This window comes from Hippocampus bargibanti, linkage group LG16 (assembly GCF_051943395.1).
Source record: "Hippocampus bargibanti isolate YZ-2025 linkage group LG16, ASM5194339v1, whole genome shotgun sequence".
NCBI lineage: Eukaryota > Metazoa > Chordata > Actinopteri > Syngnathiformes > Syngnathidae > Hippocampus > Hippocampus bargibanti.
In genome coordinates this window covers 6,771,523-6,787,635 of record NC_142749.1, presented here as the reverse complement: position 1 = coordinate 6,787,635, position 16,113 = coordinate 6,771,523, and the positions used below count along the sequence as shown (strand labels likewise).

Below are 16,113 nucleotides of genomic sequence, written 5' to 3'. Positions count from 1 at the left end.
CGGCTAGATTATTACTAATCGTCACCAATGGGGTCAAATGAGATTACAGAAAGAAACCAGAAATGTGCAAAAAAAAGTGTTAGATAGTGCAGCGTGATCTTTCCGGTGTAAAATATAAGTATCATGTTGATGTTATTGCTGCTGAAACCTCAACAGTGACATAAACAATGATTCACAATTACAACAACATTTTCATGCATTTGTGTTCATTACAAAATAGTATTATTTGTAGCATGGACTGCAATGTCAGAGAGCGCAGTTTGAAATCGCAACATGGTTCCTGACACCTTTTATTACCACTCTGACACCATTGTACCGATTGAACTCCGTAAATGAATAATCTCCAACTGCACAAATCGTTGCTCTTTGTCCTCCATTGTGGACATATGTGACACTTCAGAGTCAATTTGCTTTATTGCATTCAACTGTGGACTGGCAAGCAGTGATCCACTGATAACCCCTGGCTATTTTTTCTGTGAGAAAGCTTGCACATAAAAAACACACACCTGCAAACCAGGGCACCTCGAGGCAAAAAACACTGTTCTTGTGGCGTGAATGCGAACAATTTGTTGTCGTCTTTTTGACACCTCTTTTTGAAAACTAAACCAACAGAAAATATTGCAAATGTATTAAAATCGAACATGAATGATGAAAGATAAACCAGAAGAGCTGTGGAAAACTGCCCAGTTTGGATTGGATAATGAATCCTGAATAACCTCCTTAAGGGCCAGTTCTACTAAGCGAGAAAGGTGGATGCTTTCAGTGAGCTTGCCAGTGGTAACCTAATATGGAAATGAGCCACTTGAGTAGTTACTAAAATGACTCCTGTGCAAAAATATGTTTCAAAAGTGTCATTTATTTAATGACATATTAATGTAATCTGACCAAAAAATTTTGTTTTGCCCTCCAGGGAGACATTGAGAAAGGACTAGAGATGAAGAAGCTAGTGCTCTCTGGATTCTTGGCCAGTGAGGAGATCTACATTAACCAACTGGAGGCCCTGATATTGGTAAAACGCACAAAAACATCAATCATCCACATTTATTTGCTTTACTATTCAACTTGGTTCATTATGAATATTTTTAATGGTTGTTTTTTTTTCATTTGATTTAAAGACACAGCTTAGGGCAAAATTATTCATAGTTTGGCTCATACTACAGGAGAAATATAGAAGAGTAAAACTATTGAATGCAGTGGAGGGCTAATGTATGAATTATCATGAATGATTGGCTGGAGAATCATGATGATGCAGCCATGTTCTTGATTTTATATATATATATATATATATATATATATATATATATATATATATATATATATATATATATATATATATATATATATATATATATATATATATATATATATATAAATAAATACTGTATTTTACGGTGTATACGGAGCACCCAAAAGCCTTGATTTTTTTCAAAAGGTGACCCTTGCACCTTATCCGCAGGTGTGCCTTTTATGTGAAATAATATTGAGCCACAATAGGTCTCACAACTACTGTTTACAGCCACTGACCCGTTTCCCCCTGTAGAAGTAGTGCGTAACCTCAGCCTCTTGTGTAGTGCCTTATAATATAGTGTGCTTTATATTTAGAAAACATTTATATATGTTTATGTTATATTTGGAAAACTTATCATTCATTGAAGGATCACCTTATACATACTCTGGTGCGCCTTATACCTTTATATGGAAACATTGAAAATACACCATTCATTGGGGGTGCACTTTATACTCCGATGTGCCTTATATACGGAAAAAGTTTGAAAATACATTTATTGGGGTTTCACCTTCTACTCCGGTGCACCTCGTACACCGGAAAATACGATACATTGCCAAATTAATTCCTCTGACGATGGCAATCAAACCGAGCAGCACTGTATAAGAGACACTTGAATATTGCTCTTGTCAGTCAAGTGTACTGAATGTTCCGGCTGCTGAGTTTATTTCTGGTGTTTTGCTGTGCAACTCTAAACACATTCTCACCATGATCCATGTTAGCCGAGAGCCCCCACACCCCAAGTCATATTAATTTCGTATTTCCGTAATGAGATAAAGTCTAAAAGTAGGGTGTGATCACACTTTCTTTGTAGCTCGCACGTCTCTAAATGATTTTCAAAGCGATCACGCCATGAACAAAAGAGACAGGTAGCTCACTGTTATTTGACACCAATCACGATTGACGTGCATTGACTGAGTCTCTGTATTGTCCTTGTACAGCCGATGCGGCCCCTTAAAGCCACGGCGACCACCTCGCAGCCCGTCCTGACTGTCCAGCAGGTCGAGACCATCTTTTATAAAATCCAGGACATCTTTGAGATCCACAAGGAATTCTACGACGCGCTCTTGCCCAACATCCGACAATGGGATGAGAAGGTCACTGTTGGCCATCTGTTCCAGAAACTGGTGAGTGCAATATTGTCGACTCGAGGGAATTGGTTTGTGGGCATGTAAATAAAGGGAGAGTGCTTTGTCGTGAATCAATCTTGACTGTAAAGCTATCATTATGTCTGCGATGTTTGATATGGGGGATGGCCTTCTTGATGCTTTTTGCACATAGTACTAATCAACTGATCTATTCATTTTGTTCAACATTCTACTTCTTCCTTACATCATTTTGAATCTGATTGGATGAGCCTTTATTGGTCTCGCAGTGGAGAAATTTACTGCTGTAAATTGGGAATTTCTTCATTGTGAGACTAATAAAGGTTTTCTTATCTCATCTTAATATTTTAAGATTGTCAGGTTTGAACTCATTCACTGACAGACAATTTGCAAAAACGTGTCCACTCCAGTGCTAGGGTTTTTGTCATTTTTACTCAAATTGCAGGATCCACAGAATATTGACTTTTAGGACGACATAAACATGCAATTCAGCGTAAGAAACTTTAGACTCTCTTCTTTCATCAGAAAAAAATGGTAATTCCCAAGTTATATGGGTCTGTAGTTATCTGAGCTTAACATGGGGGCTGCTGTACAAAATACAATACAATATATAATATTGATTTGTATAGCACTTTAACAACAGCTGAAGCTGTAACAAAGCGCTAACATGGACAAAAAGCAAACGCTGCATCCTCGTGGACATTGTCAGTAGTCTGACCAGTGCTTTATCGGCACCCCAGCAAGAAAAACATAAACCTGAACAAATTCGGCAATGGTGTTCCACGTCATGCTTTTCAATTCCCGAATAAATTCAGGAATGGCAGTGAATGGGTTAAAAATAAATTTCATGAGCATCTTATTAAAGATAAACTGATATCTCATACACACTGATTGCCAATCATACTTGTGTTCATTGTTCTAATTGTTTTCAAGAAAATAGCGCAAAGTTTCATGCACGTCATAAGTGACACTAGTACTGCTGTTATTACTGTAATCCGAATTGCCCAACATGCTGTTAACTCCTGGAGCTGTGTCGCTAAGTGATCCCCATTAGTGTTGTCTGCAGTCTCCATCTGTGCCTGCGTGCATGGACATGCAGTATCATGTGGCAGCATGTCACATTTATTCTGCAGCGGCGTGAGAATGCAGATGGGAGAATCATTAATTGGCCTATTCCTCATTTCTGTTCATCAGTAGCATGCCCTCAGAGCACAAATGAGACAGACAACATTCTCAAAAACACAAAATTGAAAAGAGCTATTTCTCCCAACTTTTCTCCCCCTACTTCCCACAAGAAAAAAGGGATATCATGTGCTGCCTAGGTTTTAATTGGCCTTACTAACTTACAAATTGCATTCAGAATAAAGGCAGGGTTTGATTGAACGCAGGCATTCATCCATGATTCAACACTTTCCGACACTCTGTGAAATCCACGAAAAAGTTCATTCCTAACTCAATAGCGCTTTATTTTTCATGCTACGGTCAGAAGGGGGAAGAGGAAGGGAATGACATGAAAGTAGAAGAATCAGTCACTCTATTCAGTCGGATCCAACTGGCCGACTCAAAGGGGCATGCTGTCTTTCCTACAAGTCTTTTAGCTTGGGGCATATTCATGCAGTGCCGGTCTGAATCGCGTTAAATTGCGCATGTAGTGCATCCGAGAGGGGATTTTCATGAAAAGAAAGCGAATCAGCAGAGAAGCAAAATGGAAAAGGAATTAGCAAATGCCACAACAAACTGTAAATGTGTGTTCTTTTTTTTAATGTTTTATTGTTTGCGTGACAATCTGTGAGCTTTTTCTGCTGTTTCCCCTACTTTGCAAGAAATACAGTTATGGTTTTATGCACATCTGTCTCGCCATTCTGCGGTTCGTTCTAAAAACATGCAGACTGTTTACCCCCAAGTACCAACAAGACAATGGTATTAGGCTTTGAAAGAGTTCAGATCGCATTTTAACAACATGAAGTAACTATATATAATGTCTTATTCCAGCAGTTCATTGTTTTGCTTGCCATTGGTATTAAAAAATACTGGTTAGCCAAATGTGCCATTCTCTTGAGTGCCTTCATGTCTTTGATTGATTTCCTCCAGGCCAGCCAGCTTGGAGTGTACAAAGCCTTTGTGGACAATTATAAGGTGGCACTGGAGACAGCAGAGAAATGCAGCCAGGCCAACGGCCAGTTCCAGAAGATATCTGAGGTTTGTTATTCCTCATTCCTTGCCAGATGATGTGCAAAAAATGTCTCCACTCTTGTGCCAGGGTTTTTGTCATTGTCACTCAAATTGCAGGACCCATAGAATATTGAGTTTTAGGTGCAGCATAAGAAACCATAGACTCTCTTCTTTCATCAGAAAAAAGTAGTTAATTCCTAAATTATATGAGTCTGGGTTTATCTAAGCTTGAAATGAAGGCAACTGTCCAAAATATCATGCAATACATACGCATTGGTTTATATTGCGCTTTAACAGGTGAAGCTGGAACAAAGCACTAACATGGAAAAAGGGGAATTTTTCCATGTTCGTGCTTTGTTCCAGCTTCACCTGTTAAAGCGCTATATAAACCAATGCGTATGTATTGCATGATATTTTGGCGTAGATCCAGGTGAACAAATGCTCAGTAGAATGGGGGAGAAAATATTTCACATAGATGTGACGCAGTGAAGCCAAGCAAACTTTTTTTCAACAAGAAGCTATGTTGATAGGAATTGGAGTTTGTTGTTAAATTGGTTTTCATGATGTGAAAGTATTTAATGGATTAGATACAAAGAAGGTTATTTTCTTTTTTTCTTTTTTATTTTACTATTACTGCCATTGACATTTCCCCCAGTATTACGCCATGTTAATTATCCTCAAAAAGGGTCAAAATCATTCTGACCCTCCTTTTCTCTTTCAGAATCTTAAAGTGAAGGGTCCAAAAGACTCAAAAGATTGTGCTTCAACAGTCACAATGGAAGGTAAATTATGTCCGTCTGTCTTCTATCGTGCATGAGAGAGTATATGAGCCTATATGCCGCTTGAAGACTTTAGCCCTGCCCCTTCCTAATTGTGTATGCAGTGGGGGCTTGCCTGAGCCAGTGCGCACACATAGGCACACACGCGCACGCACGCACGCATGCACGCACGCATACACACAATCTCTCTCTTTTGAGTCTGTCTGGAAAAGCCGGCAGTATGCAGGAGTATTGAGGAGCGGAGACGATGGAGGTGCTTCTGGTCCTGAGGCTGTGTTGTAACTGCACGTACGGTAAAGACAGATTGAGGGAGTGTTTTTCATTTTATATGCAATGATTTTATTGATTGGTGAAAATATTTACTTTATGTATTGTCTACCTTCATTTTGGACTGCTGTGATAAGATAATGGGTATTGATCACCTTGGCTTGTGATGCTTGATAGCGCGATGTAGATTATTTATAGATTTGGGCTATTCTGTACGGCATAGCATACTTTATTGGTTTTTGGTTGGGTGATAACCTCATACGTCTGCCCAAATATATAATTAACTATGATGTCATGGCTACTGTCTGAGTCATTTATTTACATGCTGTATAAGAATGTTATATACAAAGAACCATCATGAATTACTGTTTCAGAGTTTATTTTTTTATTTTTGTCAGGTGAAATTTATATCAGTGTTGCATGTTCTAGCACCATAGTGTCAAGGAAGTATGTTGAAGGGAGTGAGGAGCTTCATTTAGGCAAAAGTCGTATTTTGATGCTATCTTTTGTGTCAATCGACCTTTTTTCAAGGGAGGGCGGACACTTACTCAGCAATTTTTCTCTGGGAAACAAAAACAAAAAATGGTGCCGGTTGTCCTTTAAATGTAGTATGTACAAACCTCATAGCACAGTAAAAACACTACAACCCAATTTATTAACTGTCTTTCAAATGTGAAAAATATCCCTGATCATTTATCATGGCGACTGTACTTCAACTTTGGCTACCTGAACTTTGTTTCAGACACTTGATGATCTCACTCACTCAGTTTTACACACCTTTGAAGGAAACTGACAATTGGCCTGGGGATGGTGAATCTTCAGAGGATCAGCAAGGCATTTGGAAAAAAAAATCCATCCGCCCCTGGGGATGGTGAATCTTCAGAGGATCAGCAAGGCATTTGGAAAAAAAAATCCATCCGCCCTTGTGCTGGAGAGCTTTCGTATGCATTTGCATATACAGTATGTGTATCTGAAGTCGATCTAAGCTTGCATAAGTGTGTACATTTTAATATGGTTGAATATCTGATCACGGTCCCAGTAGGTTTTTCCACTCTCATATGTCCGTATTGAAGTAGAAGAAAAAGGAGACAGAATGAAGTGGAGAGACAGCTTATCAGTCACCACTGAGCTGGCCTGAGAGTGATCTTTAGTGATCTTGATGGGTGTAATGTTCAAGGGGAATTGCAGCTGTGTGTTACATCTCAGTGGCAGCAGAACAGGACCTTCCCTGAATACTGAAGTCTCATTGCTTCTTTCACCTTGTTCGCCTCTGGTGTTGAAGAAAAGTGGCTTTAAATCTCCTAACTGACCAGCTTGATTGGCAGGTTGGAACTTTAGATGTTTTTTTTTGTCCTTGTGTGTTGCTTTGATGATACTTTGGAAAATGGATGGATGGAACTGATATACCTTTTAAAAATAACATCATGCCATACTTTCTGCATTCAATACCTGTGAGGTATTGAATGGTTGTAGAATCGAGGCGTTAATGTGGTTATTGTTTCTCCCTTGTGTATTAAAAAGACTATTCTACCTTGTATTTAAAACTGCCACTTAGTTAAGCCTTTCAATTCATGACCTTAATGCTAATTCCAAATAGCATCATATTTATCACATGATGAACCAGGTGTGGATACTAACATAACACCAGTCCCTCATATTATGAACTCATTCACTGCTATCCTCAAATTTATTCGGGAATTGAAAATATGACAAGGACCGCCATTCCTGTTTTTATTTATTTATTTATTTTAATTTTAGTTTTGCGGGCGGTGCTGATGAAGCGCTGGTTAGTCCTCTGGCATTTTTTTCCCCGTTCCACGAGGAGGCAGAATTTACCTTTTGTACAGCCGGTCCCATTTCAACCTCAGATAACTCCAGACCCATGTAACTTAGGAATTAACCCTAGCGCTCTTACACTGCATTGAATGTTTATGTCATCCTAAATCTCAATAATCTGTGAGTCTTGGGGAATTTGAGTGAGAATGACAAAAACCCTGGCACCGGAGTGGGCACATTTTTGCACATCGTCTGGCAGTTAATATTTCCTTGTATAATAGACTCTGTGAAGAATGACAAACGGTGCTTTTGTTGACGATTTGTGAAATCGAAAAAATCTCAATCGACTCATGGGCTTACTTTCCAACATCAGTCAGCTCGTTTGCTGCCCATCTTGCCGTTTGTTTGTTTTTTCTGTGGGTTTTTCTCACCTTGAGCTGCCAAAAACGGCAGTTCTTCACATTACCTTCACGGCAAAGCGGATCCCGCGTCAGGCTCCCAATTGTGTACGCGTGTGAGTGCTTGTATGTATGGGTGGGTATGTGCACTCCATTCCCCTTTTACTCACCTAATCAGATGTGTTGATCGTATCATAAATCTTTTTGATTGCTTTCCTTTAAAGTTACCGGGTCAAGTGCATGTCTAAAGGACACTTAAGTATGACATTATTTTATTTATTTGATAAGTTGAACGTGACCTTTGGCTTCTTCTCTCCCTGCAGCTCTTCTTTATAAACCCATTGACCGTGTGACAAGGAGCACTCTAGTTCTTCATGTGAGTACCGTTACTCCCTTTATATATTGGATTCACATTGAAGATCCAAGTGTTTTTTTTTCTCTAACCTTTGGTGTATGTACTGCAGGACTTGCTGAAACATACACCAAAGGACCATCCAGACTTCCCCCTCCTGCAAGATGCTCTGCGGATATCTCAGAATTTTCTCTCATCCATCAATGAGGAGATTGACCCTCGGAGGACCGCTGTCACCACGCCCAAAGGAGAGGTGCGTTTTTATTCCCATAAAACCTGTGTTTCACGACCTCCCACGAATGCCATGTTTCATTCCAATTTGCTCAGGCTCGTCAGCTAGTGAAAGATGGCTTCCTTGTGGAGGTGTCAGAAAGCTCCAGGAAGTTACGCCACGTCTTCCTCTTCACCGACCTGCTGCTATGTGCCAAAATGAAGAAGACCTCTGTTGGGTGAGTTTCTTTCCAAATGTTGTTCCCGGAGTGTATGCCACGTACTTTCCATAAATATTATACATGTATACATTTATACATTACATATAATGACTGATGTCCTGATTTCTTCAACCCTCACTTTGTCTCCCCGCAGTCGTCACCAGCAATATGAGTGCAAGTGGTACATCCCTCTGGCAGATTTGACTTTCCAGACACTGGACGAGTCTGACTCTTGCCATAGTGTCCAAGTCCTCCCTGAGTATGAGATTGAAGAGATGAAAATTAAGATTTCACTCATAAAGAGTGAGATACAAAAAGAGAAGGTAAGCTTTGCACTGATATATTAGTCCGTCTGAGATTCCACAGAGAAATCATCTGTAAAGCCAAAACACCATACACCATTCTGGAAATAAAATAAGAATAATATTAATAATATTTTAACTCATTCACTGCCAGACATGTTCAAAAATGTGTCCACTCCAGTGCCAGGGTTTTTGTCATTGGCACTTGAATTCCAGGACCCAGACAATATTGAGTTTTAGGGCTACATAAACAGTTAATGCAGCGTAAGAAACCTTAGACTCTCTTCTTTAATCAGAAAACAAGAGTTAATTCTGAAATTATATGGGTCTGGAGTTATAGTAGCTTGAAATGAGGACAGCTGTCCAAAATACAATGCAATACATACATATTGGTTTATATGGCGCTTTAACAACAGCTGAAGCTGGAACAAAGCGCTAACATTGAAAAAAATGGAAAAACATTGCCAAAGGCCATGGCCAGCACTTTATCTGCACCCAAACAAGAAAAAACAAAACCAGAAGAAATTAAAGAATGGCACTCTAAGTCCAATTTTCAATTTCTGAATAAATTTGTGAATGGCAGTCAATGAAAAAAAAAAGCACTTTATTTGAATTATGTATAAAGTGGAAACGATTTAATCAAACTCTGGTTTTGAGGCAGAACAAAAGCTATTATTGACAAAACAAGTGAAATCTGACTGTGACATCTTGCTGGCGGGGTGCCAACTCAATGTAAATGCAACATTCTGCACCTCAGTCATATTTCTGCGTACTATTTTTAATTTTCAGCAGAGAACTTTGATATTTTCAGCAAATTCTTACGGGATTATTTTATTAAATCAGGTCTAATTCGAACAATAAACTACGGAAACATTCTGTGTCAGGCTTAGCTTTCTTCTTGGTCACGCTTTACATTTATGTGGCTTACTTTTAGTCACATTTTAAAAACAATTACAATTATTGTTTATACATTAAAGACGTGTAGTTCATATAGAAAACTAGTTTATGTATTTGTTTCGATGTCTTGGTTATCGGTCTCGCGACCAAGAGAATTAGCAGACCAATAGAATTACTGTAATGCACCACAAGTGTCTTACTCGCAAATAACTTGTCAATTCAGACAGTAGCATTCGGAAAATCACAGATTTCAGATTTCAGACATACAGTAATGTGGCCCTGAAGTGGAGCAGAGAGTTCCTGTTATCCCGCTTGCATATGGTGCTAAAGTCTCCCACTCAGGGCACATGGAGCAAACGCGTCTTCTATTTCCAGCCAGAGAAACGATGCATCTGATAGAACCCTGACTGACTCACAGCTTTCTGGGGAAGATGTGTATATTCATGTTCCTTCATTCCACCGAAAATACATCACGTAATTCGCAGTTAAATTTGAGATATGCAGAAGTATTGGCACAAAATAGGAAGGGGTCACATGAGGCTGGTAAAACGGTGATTTTTTTAAAAACTTTTATTTATTTATTTTTTTTTTTTGGGGGGGGGGGCGAATTTTGAGAAGTTACTAAACATTGAATATATAAAGACGGCTGACTCAATCTGTTCGGCAAAGTTAAGACTTGTAAAAGACACAGAATTCAAGTCTTGAATCACCATTCTGAAGATTCGCTTAAACATTGTCTGACTGGCAACACTGTGGCCTATTACAGGATTTCCAATTAACTCTTTCACTGCCAGATGATGCGCAAAAATGTGTCCACTCCAGTGCCAGGGTTTTTGTCATTGTCACTCGAATTCCAGGGCCCGCAGAAGATTGAGTTTTAGGACTACAGTACATTGGATTGGATCGGCTTTGCCTTTACGAGACTCGCAGTGGAGAAAGTTACATTTCACAGCAGCAAAGTTATGAAAGGAATGAAAGTAGAAAAACAAAATACATGAGCTGCTGGACTGGCAGCCACTCTCGCGGCGCACCCAAAAGCCTTGAAGTCAAAAGAACACAAAAAAACTAAATAGCAAATAATATGACAACACGAAGACACAGAGAGTCATTCATTCATTCATTCATTCATTCATTCATTCATTCATTCATTCATTCATTCATTCTTAAGCACTTTCTGTGCCCTCTTTGTCCATAAATAATCAATGCAGCGTTAGAAATCTTAGACATGACCTCTTTCATCAGGAAAAAAATACAGTGTAGTTAATTCCTAAATTATATGGTTTTGGAGTTATATGAAATTGAAATGAGGGTGGCTCTCCAAAATACAATGCAATACATTGGATTGGATTGGATTGGATTGGATTGGATATGCCTTTATTAGTCTCACAGTGGAGAAATTTACATTTCACAGCAGCAAAGTGATGAAAGGAATGAAACATATGCAGTATATTGGTCATATAGCGTTTTAACAACCGCTGAAGCTGGAACAAAGCGCTAACATGGAAAAATGGGAAATGCTGCCCATTCTAGAAAAGAAAAAAAAAACATTGCCAAAGCCCATGGCCAGCGCTTTATCGGCACCCAAACATGAAAAAAACAAATCCTGAACAAATTCGGGAATGGCACTCTACGTCATGCTTTTCATTTCCCGAATAAATTCTGGAATGGCAGTGAGTGAGTTAAAAATAAATTTCAGGAGCAAATTATGTAAGACAAACTGTGATATCTCAGACACTGATTGGCAATCATACTTGTGTTCATTTTTTAATTGTCTTCAAGAAAATAGCAGAAGCTTTCATGCACACGTCATAAGTGACACTACTACTGTTGTTGTTAATATCGGCACCCAAGCATGAAAAAGCAAAACCCGAACAAATTCGGCAATGGCGCACTACGTTATATTTTCAATTCCCGAATAAATTCATAAAGGCCCGTAAATGAGTTAATATAATCATTTTTTAACCTAATAACTACTCTTCAATCTCACTTAATCTCATAATTTGTTTGTTTCAACATAATTGACAATCCAAGAAGATGTGTTCAAATTTGTTTTTTTGGGGGGGTGGGGTGGCAATGTTGTTTTAGAAAGCACTAAAGGGTCAGAACCGTGTGGAGCGTCTCAGGAAAAAGATGAACGAACAGGAATCCTGGTTACTGCTCCACTCCCCCACAATCCCCTTCCGCCTTCACAACAAACATGGCAAGGTAAATTCTGTCCTCATAATTTTCTGCAGTGCTCGAGTGTAACCACTAGACGGCGCCATAGGTCAAGACGTCACTTGACTTGAAATACGAATGGGTTTCTCTTGCAGAGCTACCTGTTCCTTCTTTCCTCTGATTATGAGAGGTCAGAATGGAGGGAAAGCATTCAGAAGCTCCAAAAGAAAGGTGATATCAACCTAAATACAATTGTTGATTTGCCCTTGATGAAAGAAGTGTGCCATTAACTAGAGCAATGTGTATTCTGTGTATTTTCAGACCTTCAGGCGTGCGTATTAAGCTCAGTTGAGTTGCAGGTTCTTACAAGCTCCTGTTTCAAACTCCGAACTGTCCACAATATTCCTGTCACCAGTAATAAAGATGGTAAAACACACATTCATTTAACTATCTATTCTTGTTTTTCCAACATTCTGCTATCAATTGAATAACCACAAAAACACTGGCGGTGGAATGTAGGTTAACACATTTATATCCATTTGCTGGCATTCACAATGTGGCACACTGTGTGGTGGCCAACACTGAGCTCTTAGTCTATATATTTGTTTTTGCTACGCATTCCCACATTGTCGTTCTTTTGGGAGCGGCGACTGGCATTCGAGCCATCTGGTTTACCTCCTCTGACATCACTGAATGCCACAAGTGTCTCTGCTTTCACATTGATAGACATACTGTCTCCGTCTACTACATGCACAAAACGACCCCCAACCTTGAGTGTAAAGGCCTCTGCAAACTTAAACAGATCACGCTTTATGTTCAAATCTCCAATTGATAACTCTATAATGTGTACCATCCTGCATATGTATTTCAGCCATGTTCTCTGGTTTGCACTTAATCGAATATGTGTGAATGATTGACACTTGAACTAAAAAGACTACCCGGAGGATTACAGAATCCAAGCCAAATAAATTCTAACTAAATATTTGTTATAATTTCGTGAATATAATGGGTGACCCGGTGGTCCAGTGGTTTGCGCTTCGACCTCACAGTGCAGAGGTCCTCCCTTTGTGAAGTTTGCATGTTCTCTGGGGCTTGCGTGGGCTTTCTCTGGATACTCCGTTTTCCTCCCCCATCCCAAAAAAACATGAATGGCATTTTAATTAAACACTCTAAATCAGGGTGTCCAAAGTCGGTCCTCGAGGGCCGCCGTCCTGCCTGTTTTCCATCTCTCCCAGGAGCAACACATCTGATTCAAATCATCAGCTCATCAGCCAGCTCTGAAGCAGCATCAAAATGGTCCTGATGATTTGAATCAGGTGCGTTGCTCCTGGGAGAGATGGAAAACAGGCAGGACGGCGGCCCTCGAGGACCGACTTTGGACACCCCTGCTCTAAATTCTTAATGTGTAAGTGTGAGCGTGTCCGTCTGTGTGCCCTGCAATTGGCTGGCAAATGGTTCAGGGTCTCCCCCGCGGATAGGCCAAGCACCCCCGAGACCCTCGTGCAAATAAGCGGATTGGATAATGGATGAATAGATATGGTTTCTCGTCTCTATATGTGCCCCATAACGCCTTGTGTCAGCTGAGATAGCCTCCAGCAACTCCTGCGACCTTCCTCAGGCTAAAAGCCGTGTTGGAGATGGATGGATGTTAATCTTACCAGTTTAAAAAGGCGCACCAAGTACAAGTATTTTTTACTTCTTCTGCCTGTGTGGTATAAATTACAAAAAAGAAAAAAACTCCAGCACATTTGCATCTATGAACAGTTATGAGGCATGCATGTTTTTTGGATGTGGAAGGGAACCCCAGTTCATGGATAAATCTGGTACATCCATGGCGATGCCAGCATAAGTCTCCCGACTGCAAGACAGATGCACTGCTCATTGTAAAACCAACATGGAGACAAACGTACATGCATGCAGAATGACATCCGCTGCACAGAGCACAAATTGAGGCCGGCTGGTTAAGGAATGTTCTCATACAATTATTAACTGATTGGATAACTTTGCAGAGGCCCAACATTAGAAAGTTGTTTGAGTATATTTGTCCTTTGACTGAAAAAAATAGTTTTTTTTTTTCTGGTGTATAAGGCGCACCCAAATGCCTTGATTTTCTTCAAAAGATAACCATGCGCCTTATACACAGGTGTGCCTTATATGTGAAGTAATATTGAGCCACAACACGTCTCGTAACTCCTGTTAGCAGCTACCAACTCCATTTTCCCCTGTAGAAGAAGGAGTGTGTAACCCCAGCCTTTACTGTAGCGCCTTATAATGTGGTGTGCCTTTATATTGGGAACACTTTTATATATTTATATATTATATTTGGAAAAGTTTTTTTCATTCATTGAAGGTGTGCCTTATTCTCTGGTGCGCCTTATATATGGAAAACGTTTGAAAATACACCATTCATTGGTGGGTGACCTTATACTCCGGTGCTTCTTATACATGGAAAAGGTTTGAAAAGACACGGCTGTGCCTTATACACCGGTCCGCCTTGTACACCAGAAAATATGGTAACTCGTTCCTCTTCTTTATATTATTTATTTTCCATAAAAAAAACATTTAGTGAGTATACAACTGATTAGTATGTTGCATCCCAATCAAAGGTTCTGTGGTTGTTTTGGGCTTTCTTTGTGCAGTTGGCATGTTCAAGGTCAAGGGTCAGACTTTGCTGCCCGCTGCACATTTTTTTTTTCTGTTGCCATACTCCATATCTTAACCATTCAGTGTAGGCATGACTTGCGTCAAGTTTCAACTTAAAGTAGCAAACACTTAATGTTCCAAGCAGTTTAATTAAAACATGTTGCAATTTCAATATAATATCAGCAAATATGCGTGGTTCAACCTATTTGTTTTAACAACAAAATGTTTGAACTTGAATTTCTTATGGTACTTTTAAAAAATCAATATGACACTAAGACAGTTGTAACAACGTTTTGCTAATTTGCAGATTGTTTTCCCTTAGATATGTTAAACTGCCCTGTATATGTTTTTAATTGATAAAATATGTCATAAACATTTGCTTCTCTGGGATAAGTTCACTGTCCTTGACTGGTGAAATAGTAAATGGATACATGGTATGGATAACCCTGTCAAGCTCTTTTAGCCACCTCCAAGATGAACATTTGAACCCTCATCCTGTGAATGTCACTCTCTTTAATCAACTCTGACATAAATTCATAACTGTTAATGCGAAGGGTCACCCAAAACCGTTCACAGACACACACATTGACACATGTAATGTAATTATTTTTTTAAGTCAATTTGATTATTTGATTCTTATTTTGTTATGCTTAGAATATCTTGTTTTCTATCCTTTCACCCCCCACCCCAAACCCATCCCTTTTCAATTGCTGCTGTGGACTGCAAATTTCCCCATTGTGGGACGAATAAAGGTTTTCTGATTCTGATGCTTTTATCCCCAGATGAAGAAACTCCAGGCTTGTACGGATTCCTTCATGTGATCGTCCACTCTGCCAAAGGATTCAAGGAGTCAGCCAGTAAGTGCACAGGCAAAACAACTTTTGCTCTTGACCACACCCATGCACACACGGGAGCTGTCCATACTCCTTGCACACAGCTGCTATGGAAAGCATGCTGACACGCACGAGCCATTCAATCACGGTGTTGCGCACGTGTTGTTTTCATCAGCCGATGGCCACGTCGAGAAGGAGGACGAGGACAGAAAGGAATGTTGAGTAAAATAGTGGAACACTCACTTGAATGTTTGAAATTTTATTTTTCCCCTCAGATGAATAGTTTTAAATTATCACAGTCAGGCATAATGTCATAAATATTGCAGACACATCGCATAAGTACGCGATTCATTATCCACAAAGGAAGGCAGCCCAAATCAGTTTGGGAACACATCTGGTGATGTACTGTTCACACTGCATGAAACGCATTAAAAACGTGTCACATGTCAGCCAAGAAAAATTGGAATTGAGCAGCAGTGTGAAGATAAGACGAGTTTTTCTTTTTTCAATTTTGAATTTGACTTTTATTTTGTATCCTGTTTTTATTGTGCGGACGGCAGTGTGCGTGTGTGCTCATGTGTGTGTGCATGTGTGTGTGCATGTGTGTTTGCAGCATTTAGCCAGTGGGCCGATTCCAAGTCCAGACAGGCTATTTCAGATGTGCCTGGAATGGACAGCTGGTGTTTTAGTGCACATTGTACCCAGCCTCTTTCTT

General features: G+C 39.6%; 1 protein-coding gene across 2 annotated transcripts in view; it reads left to right on the top strand.

Annotated features, from left to right (window-relative positions):
• abr (ABR activator of RhoGEF and GTPase) overlaps positions 1 to 16,113 on the top strand; it is a 90,217-nt gene that overhangs the window by 33,631 nt on the left and 40,473 nt on the right. For both annotated transcript variants that reach the window (XM_089016723.1, XM_089016724.1), the window contains exons 3-14: positions 911 to 1,009; positions 2,227 to 2,412; positions 4,483 to 4,590; positions 5,285 to 5,345; positions 8,107 to 8,159; positions 8,248 to 8,388; positions 8,463 to 8,584; positions 8,721 to 8,889; positions 11,851 to 11,970; positions 12,078 to 12,153; positions 12,244 to 12,348; positions 15,348 to 15,422. In XM_089016723.1, the coding sequence (XP_088872849.1) occupies positions 911 to 1,009; positions 2,227 to 2,412; positions 4,483 to 4,590; positions 5,285 to 5,345; positions 8,107 to 8,159; positions 8,248 to 8,388; positions 8,463 to 8,584; positions 8,721 to 8,889; positions 11,851 to 11,970; positions 12,078 to 12,153; positions 12,244 to 12,348; positions 15,348 to 15,422 (1,315 nt within the window). The remainder of the gene's footprint in view (positions 1 to 910; positions 1,010 to 2,226; positions 2,413 to 4,482; positions 4,591 to 5,284; positions 5,346 to 8,106; positions 8,160 to 8,247; positions 8,389 to 8,462; positions 8,585 to 8,720; positions 8,890 to 11,850; positions 11,971 to 12,077; positions 12,154 to 12,243; positions 12,349 to 15,347; positions 15,423 to 16,113) is intronic.